Here is a 9,072-nt window from a genome sequence, read left to right as displayed (position 1 = left end):
TCAATAAAGCTGATTCTGAAACTGACACAGCTCCATGCTTTCTCAGTTACAGGCTACAGTACAACAAGACAAAACAAAGACAGTCCTGCACAACAACTGTTGCCTGGCCACCGATATTACTACTCATCCCAAGTCAAAAGAAATAGCAACAAAATGTCTTATCCCAAAAATTTCTACATTTACAGAAAGGTGGCAAAATATTATTACAATACTTTTAATGTCATCTGTAAATCTATTAAAAGCTATAGGTAACGTTTGAGAAACGAGGTACCTATTTTGGAAGTATCAAAAAAATCCCAAGCCCTCCTGTCAAGCCTCCCCTAGGAGCAGGTAGGTAGGTGGACAGGCAGGTAGGCCAGCCAATCATTTCATTCCAGCACGATTGGACGTGTTTACAGTCCTGCGACAGCCACAGATCTTTTTACGTATTTGTGTAATTTTATTTATTGATTGCTTTCGGGAGATAAAGAGAATTTAAACAAGTATAACAAAAATGGTTTTGAAATAAATAACCCCACCTTTCAGTTTCAGAAAATGCATCAAAAAAAGTAATAAAGAATCAGTCGTTTCTACATCAACATACTACAATTTAAACTCTGTTTGGGGGAACAGGACAAAACATTGTTAAATATTTTTAAGTGTTAATTTCATATTTCGAACATGGTATCATTCATTTGAGTTTAATTTTATAGACATTATATTTGCACCTATTTCAATGTTTTGTCCGTCAAAACCGACTACAGCAGGAAGATTTTATACCGTTTAAAGACACTATGAGACAGCAGCACATTAGCAATGGTGTCAACTTTCGCCATCAGCAGGCTCTTCCCAGGAGTCAACATAGCTACATAACCCGAGTCATTGCTATGTTATGCTATACAGCTCGGCTGCACTGTTAGGCGTCTCTACAGCTATAACCATCTGCTTAAGTTCACATAATGATAGTTATTTGCGTCTGTGCATTAGTCGCTTACCGTGTTGTATTGTGCCTTACCATGCCACTGCACCAAAAAGTTCCACATGTGCCTGAACTTGTTGATAAGGAAGTTGGTTAAAAATGTTCCAGCAGAAGATCCTAAAATAAATTCCTGCACGTTTATTACAGTTAGCGTGGTAATTCTAATACAGGTGTAAATTCAAATTTCACCACTGAAAAAAGCATCACACTGTAAAGAAAAGCAGAAGCCAACACACTGTACAAGTAAGGGGCTGCAACATCTCATTACCATGCTCATTACTGTTCACCTCAGTGCGCCTCATTGTCCACAAGAGGTCAGACATTAACAGCATAAGTCATTAATAGTGCACTAACTACCCCTTCCACTTAACACCCAACACATCAGCTGCACTTTGAGGCCAGGCAGGGTGCAGAGTTGTTTTTTTGTTTGTTTCATTTTAACTCAGTTTTATTGTGTAATCAGCAAACTGAATTTCCTCGGAAAAACAGTGATATGTGGGGTGGGAACAATCCACTGACATCCATAATGCGCTGTGTGATCAGCAAATCTTTTTGGCATTTGATCATTTTAATTGTTCATTTTTGCAGTTTAGTTAAGTTTTTTTCAGTGCAGAGGGTCAACATATTATTGTTTAAGTTTAAATATTCCGCGGGCCCACTTGACTGAAAAGTTGTTGTCACGCCTTCTCTGTTAAAGGGGCAGGTTCATATTTTCACTCGATCCGTTTTCTCTGACACAAACGCTTGGCCCACATTGAATCTGTATATTATTTAGTAGTTGCGCAACTCAACGGTTCACACAGAATTATGGAAACCGGAGTGAGAAGTAGTAATATTCAGCCTTATACTGAATGTGTGATGGCAAAAGAAGAACTTCCTCTTTAATATTTTGTGGTGATTGTAACCTCTACTGAGGTCGCGTTTATTTTATTTTTTACTTTTCGGGAAAACGTGGGAGTCAAGGTCTCAAGGGGAAGCGTGCTGTCAGCGGTTCGGTGGGCTGACATTACAAGCAGGAATGGCCACTGCAAGGCTTGATTACGTTGCTCCGTGGTGGACATACTGGCTGCACAATTTCCCTCACTTCAGTTTCTTTTTCCAGTCGGTAGACAGTACTTTCAAACCGGAGGAGGCGAGCTACCAGCAGGTTGGTAACCGTACTTGCGCGTAAAAGCGCACGTAGTTACAAAATAATCTCACTGGGAAAACTAGGGCTGTTGGCAATTTCGAAAATACAATGGTAAACAACATAAATGTACACTACTACAAAAAGTAGTGTTAGACAAACTGCTACGTTGAGTTCTGAAAAAAACAAAAGATTTATTTTTCATTTGACCGTTTTTGTGATGCATGTAGTTCCCTTAAATGTTGCAAGTGTTGGTCCCAGTGGCAGGAAGTAATAACCCATACTGTACTGTAGTTCTCACATGATGACACATGACCCGTATTAACTGGACTGAAAATATTTCAGGTGGTGAACAACTATCTACTGTATCTAGGCTATTTATGTATTTGCATAAGTGTGTACACACAGTTTAGAGAGATGCAACAAATCCTTTGTTTTCTTAAGCTTACTCTTTAGTGCACTTAAACACTCAGCTTCGTCATTAATATTACCCCAACTACAGCACTCTTTTTAATGCAGTCTTCAGTAAGAAAGTTAAAAAAAAAAGAAAAGAAAAGAAAAGTAAAGACAAAATCACACTGGATGACTCATTCTAACACTATAAACAACACATTCCCTGGAGGAGATGGTAGTGGTCGGCTCTGTCCCCCATCCTTTTCATGAAAAAAAGACATATCTAAAACAAGGAAATTTTTGATCCCAGTGTATATAGAAAAAAATAAATGAAATAAAGTATTTACATTTTCCAGAGTACATTTGTGGTCTTTTGCAGCTGTGTAAATGTCCCGACATGTCATGTTTTAGTGATGGGGACAGACTGTGGGCAGCAGGAGTCATTATGGATTGGGGGGGGGGGGTCATCTGCAGTCCATCACTTCATTATGTTTATATTATGTCTGTATGTTTTATTCTCACACACACAAAAGCCACATGATATCACAGCAATATAGTTTGAGCGGTGTAAATGTAATGAAAGATCACTAATGAAGTTCATATGAGTCAAACTATCAACACTGCATTATTTAATTTATTCCAACAAAATACAACAAAAGCTTTGTGTTAATCTGCTTAACACAAAACACTGTTTCCAATCTAATTTGAAAAATTGTGGACATATTGACTTACTGTATGAGGGTAACATTGCATACTGATCTCATTTTGAAATTGGAAAAATGATCCCATGAATCCCCAAGAAATATGAACTGAGTTTAGAAGTTTTGTGTGTGTGTAAGTGCATATCCATGCATGCTTCTTCTGCCCCAGTGCATATATGAACACGGAAGCCATTTCCCAAAACCTCCCAGATCTAGCTTTTGTCTATAACTGTACTTCTTCATGTGTCAAGATCCCTCTGGGTCATTGAATCCCAGCAGTGTCGCACTGGCCCAGCTGAGCACCAGTCAGTGAGAAGTGACGCCATGTCTGCAAAAACTGTTCAGGGCTGACAGCCTCTCAAGCCGGAAGATAACTCAGGTCCTCATTTGACATGCTATTGTCTTTTTAAGGAAAGTAGAAAGTGCAGAGCAGACAGTTCTTGATTGCTGTTTAATTAAACTACTTTATACAAACATCCTTTTGGGAAGATAGCTGATCAATGACCTTCCTGTCAATGACCACTGATACTGTAGTAGTTTTCTGTCTCTTTCTTCCTCCCTCTCATGCATCCTTATTACCTTGGAACCTGGTGGAAATTGAAGTGCCTTCATGTCTAATTACAAAACGATGGAGTGGAAAATTAGAGGAGAGAGCTAGCAACACTGTGTGTATGAAGTGCCTGAACTGAGTTATAGTGAAAATGTAACCAGGGTTGAAACCATTGTAACTCACAGTTACACACTCTTACTCTACACACTGTGACTCTTGGCACATCAACAGAGTCCTCAAAATTCCACGATAAGCAAGGTTTTGGCCTGGGTCTTAATCTTGGTTTGTAAAGAAATGTCAGTGATATAGTATAGTTTGTTTGTCCATCCTGAGATGTTTTATATCACTTTGCCTCAGGTTAAATGTCCGGTGATCTGTTGTCTATTTGGAATGTATTAACTAACCTAACTGATTAGTGAAACTAAGCAAACTATGACTCAACATGACGTAAAATTTAAACAAAGTTTGAACAGTGAAGAACTTTGTTAGAATATTCAAAAGAATATCATTTAAATTCAGCAACAGTTTCATTGTCGTCCAATTGGAATAATTAGTCACATTGTAGTCAAGGAATAGATCTGCTTAGTCAGTCAGACCCAGACGTTCTGAAATTGTGGGTATTAAAACTTAAGTGCAAATTATTTGCAAGTAAAACCAAGGTCAAGCATTTTTCTTGAGTGTCTTTAAACTACTGTAACCAAGAGCTCAATGTTTTGAGTTGGAGCCCACAACATGTTCCTAGTTGTGATCAACACTACAGAAGAGCCCCATTTGGGTTTTTTTTTGATTCCAGTGTCAGCCAATACCAATATTTGTGCAGCAAGGTAAACACTTGGTTGGGGATTTGCTTTATGATGCTTCTGCACAGACAACAAGATCAATTGCTGTTTATACGGCCTTAAGATAGCCTATGCCATGGGAAATAAGCTGAACCATACGCATGATTGCTCAATAAAATGCGCAATTAAAAAAATAGAATAGTAAAAGAATTATAACTGATTGAATGCAAAGAATGTTATCCATAGTACAATCTGCTGCTATTAAACAATTAAATTAATTTACTATGTAGTGATAAAAGTTACGTCTTTGCGGAAAAAAAAATTTATTTATCATGAAATAGTCATCAGTGTTTCTTTCCACTCTTCAGGCCAATTGTTTTGTACACTCAGAAATCACAAGACTGAATGAAAGCCATTGTGTCACGTGCTGCTTCCCTCCCCACAGCCTTGGATCCTTTCTGTTTTTCTCTCAGCCACAGTCTGTTTGCTGTGGCACTTTGCAGAAAAATCTAGATTCTCTGTAGGCTCTCGTCCCTCCAAGACCACCAACTTCTATGTCCCTATCCCCTTTGCTGTAGAGGTCGGCAGTGATATTGTTGATCAGTGGATAGCTGCATACTAACCTCAAAAATATCTTCACGCATTTACTCATTCAGCTGACACTTTTAACCAAAGTGACTTACAATTGCTATGCATGTCAGAGGTCACGCGGCTCTGGAGCAACTAGGGGTTAAGTGTCTCACTCAGGGACACAATGGTGGATGTGTCACCATGGGGAATTGAACCCAGGTCTCTCACACCAAAGGCATGTGTCTTGCACCATCACCACTCCACACGTGAGTGTTGTTTGATACTTGAGGGTTGTTTTCACTCGAGCTGTTGACCTCGAGGAGTGGGGTCACGCAGCCTGACATTCACCACATATAACGGCTCTCTGCCTCTTTAAAGATATAATTGTGGATATAGTCTGCTGAAAAGTTTTTGCTAGACTTATTTTTTCAATATCAAATGGCATTATGGTGTTGACTTTAACGGATGCCGTTTTTGTCTTTTGCCTCTTTTCTCTCTCCACTCTCTTGCCTCAGTCCTTGATCATTCTAGCGTGTGTTGGTGCGGTAGGTCTGGTTCTGAGCCTTCTGGTCCTTGCAGTATACCTGGTCTGCCTGTGTTGCTCCCGCAGGGAAACAGATGACGACACCAAAAGGCCTAATACCTGCTGCGTCACCTGGGCTGCTGTCATCACAGGTCTCATCATATGGTGAGTCTGTATGATTAAATGGTCAAATAAATGCCATTGTGTTTCTTGTTGTACCACTAAACTCACAGATACACACGAGATTACCTTGATCACTAACTACGTATGGGAATTCATGAACTGAATGCTGCTTTTTAGATTTTTGTTTGGGGGGGTTAGTTTCCTCAGATAAGGGACACAAGTTAACAATATTGTAGGCCATAACAAAGAGTGCTAGCAGCTCCTCTTCCTGCTTTAACCGCGGGTCCACTCCTTCTTGCTAAAGAATACAAATAAGGCTAGTTAAGCTGGCATATTTCTGACAGCAGGGCCCCCTGATCAGCTGATGGCTATAGGTGATCCCACAGCTAAATCCCTCATCTGACTGTTCAGCTGACTTTGTCTTTGGCCGCTGATTGCTCAGCATGGTCCATTTTAAATGCAAACCATAATGTTGCAGTGTTTGGATACTTAGCTTTTACAATATATTGCCTTGTGCTGCTTTGCTCCATCGCTAACTGCTAATTATACATACTCTACCAAAATCTCATATTGCCAAAGGTTGCACTATATTCTGTAAGTATCTTGGTTGTACTGCCAATTTATGGAATCGTAAATAAGCAGCTAACGTCCATAAAACGTTCAGAGCCACGTTGCTAGACATAAGTGTACTTTTATTTATGATTTGGAACAAATGATCTTGGCTGAAATGAAAGAGAAAGACAAATTAGTATCTCAAAAGGCCTGATTAAATTTGCATTCAGATCCAGATTAAACTTGTGACATTTATCCAAGTGTTGGGCTTAAACTTTGTTAGCTTTCTCTGTCCATACTGAGCCACCGCTACAGCACACAAGGCCTGTTGTAATGCTAAGTGACTGGGCATGATGCTGTTTAGCAAAGGAGCTCTGTTCTCTAGCCTCTGCTCAGAGCTGTCATCTCTCACTGTAGAGGTTTGTTCCAGTAGATTTATTATTTTCAGCTCAACAAATAAACTACTGCATACGGCATCCAATTATATAATCTGGGTTTAAATTAGTATGTGGTTGAACAGATAGTCTTTATATTATAGGCTAGGTTTTGTGGTTTGGAACAACCCTTTTAGTGTTGTCTGATTCCTCTATGTTTTACAAAGGCATTTTTGTCTTTGGCTTCAGATTGCAAAGTTGTTCCTTTTGACATAATTTTAATGTTTAATCCTATCTGCCTATTGACTGGCATTGTTATTGATTTAAGTTTTGAGTTGAAGCAGCATCATTGAATTGAAAAAGGCTTGTCCAGCAACACAAAGATATGCATATCAAACACAAATTACCTTGTAGAATATGCTCAATCATACCTATTTTTGTTATTTTATTATCCTCAAAAACATGTAAGGACATGTGATTTGTATTAGCTATGATGAGTAGAAATGTACTTGTCATAAAATGAAGTACTTATTGTTCATCATATTACAATTTTTCATCACATTACCCAATTTCCTTTTTCCAGCTTTTAATTCAGCATGATATTCAAGAAGAAAAACATCTCTGCTGTACTGCTGACCTCAAACAAAAAAGGGATTTACAGCCACTGCACCTCTCTTGATGCTTATTTCTGCCCCAGGAGAATGAATGGGGTAAATTAAGGTTAAACATAGAAAACAAATCTAATTTTCTAGAAATCCTTTCACCGTGTGTCAGTCTCTGTTAACCCTGATACAGTTTATTAAAGCAGCAATTCACTGGTCTCCACAGAATCAAGGCATTTATCTGTTATTACGTGTTCATCCAGTGTGGCCATTTGCTTCAGCTCTCAACATGTCCTGAATACTAAGGTACACTTCTTCCGTCATCACAAACTCTGGAAAGTGATCCATGGAGGAACATGGATTGGATTGCACATATGTTCCAGTCCTGTTGCTTATTGTGTTTGTTTCTTTTAACACCTTGAGCTGCTGCAGATAGCCTTTTCCAAGGCCACAAGAACACTGCTGCTCCCCTGGAAGCTAAACCTGTGATGTCCTGTGCCATTGCTGTTTCATTACTGTGTCATTAGTGGGTCTTTATTGTCGCTGACATGTCAGTAGGTCAGCTGCAGGGTTAATGAAGAGCTCAATGTCCAGGCCGCCACGCTAAACAGGAACACAAACAGGCGCACGTGAAGACATTTTCGCTTAGGGGTGCTGCATAGTAGAAAGGAGCGCATGACACGACTGTATATGGGCACACACTTACACACTTTCCTTCAATACAGAGTGGGTACAAGCATGGTCATATGAGGTCACCGAGGTCCGGACCTCCGTAATTATATGTATGCAGGCTATGTATAAATAAAATCACTTGAATAAAAACCATTGATAACACAATCTACGTAAAAGTAAGCCATGCGGGCGCAGCTGATTATACCGTCGCCACCCTTATTTCAACTTAAAGAAAACACTCATACATCAACACAATAAAGAAATCACCTGGAAAGTTAAAAGGACCGGTAGAGGTGGGATAAATCTGAGAACATAATTAGTTGAGTTGGTGGATGATTTATGTGTACATGCTTATTCAGATAGGCCTATTGTCAGAGCCAATCCGTGCATCACAACAATGTAGCTCCTATAATCGTGACAAAACAGTACAAACAGCTGCTGACGTCAAATTGTTAGGCTGTAATATCAACCAGAGCATCCTCTGAATTCAGAACTGACCTGCTGTATAATTATTATAATAATTCAGTTTTCTTTAACTAGCTGAATAAAGTCATTTTGATAACCCCATCCATGTAGTTTGGGCACAGGATTACTGTAATTGCATCTATTTTTCTGCTCAGTCTGTATTGCACAGGGCATGCCCCCAGTGCCCCTAATCATAACCAGGGGGATCTGGTTTAATGGAGGAGATACAGGCATTGGTTTTAATTATGCTTACAAGGTTACAGTCCAGGATGCTGGCGGACACAAAATGAAACACACACACATGCACATACACCTATACACATAATGTATTCACAGAGAAATATTGCACACACCCTGACAGGATGTATTAGATGCTACAATAAAATAAGACTCCACATCCTCTCTTTGCACTTACCTAACTTCCTTCATTGTCTTTGTGTCACTGTGGAGGATGATGCATGTTAACCTGTCCATATGTCTACCTGGCTGAGGCTGATTTTGTGGTTTTGCAGCACAGATGGTGTTAACAGTCTTGTTAGAATGGACTGGGACTGACAATAGTTACCCTTTTTGTGTGTGTGGTGTACCAGAAACAGCAATCCTGTTCTGACTTTCTGCTATGTGAGGTCTGAATGATGAGCACACACCTCTGGCTATGAAAACAGACCCTAAATGCGGGTCAAC

At 39.5% G+C, this 9,072-nt stretch overlaps 1 protein-coding gene across 2 annotated transcripts in view; it reads left to right on the top strand.

Moving 5' to 3' along the window:
• Window positions 1–1,675: 1,675 nt before the first annotated feature.
• The window catches only part of LOC123967483 (protein tweety homolog 2-like), a 30,972-nt gene continuing 23,575 nt past the window's right edge, over window positions 1,676–9,072 (top strand). For both annotated transcript variants that reach the window (XM_046043590.1, XM_046043591.1), the window contains exons 1-2: window positions 1,676–2,105; window positions 5,593–5,765. In XM_046043590.1, the coding sequence (XP_045899546.1) occupies window positions 1,977–2,105; window positions 5,593–5,765 (302 nt within the window). In that variant the 5' untranslated portion in view covers window positions 1,676–1,976. The remainder of the gene's footprint in view (window positions 2,106–5,592; window positions 5,766–9,072) is intronic.

This window comes from Micropterus dolomieu, linkage group LG02 (assembly GCF_021292245.1).
Source record: "Micropterus dolomieu isolate WLL.071019.BEF.003 ecotype Adirondacks linkage group LG02, ASM2129224v1, whole genome shotgun sequence".
NCBI lineage: Eukaryota > Metazoa > Chordata > Actinopteri > Centrarchiformes > Centrarchidae > Micropterus > Micropterus dolomieu.
Note: the sequence above shows the minus strand (reverse complement) of the source record. Positions and strands in the feature narration are given on the sequence as shown.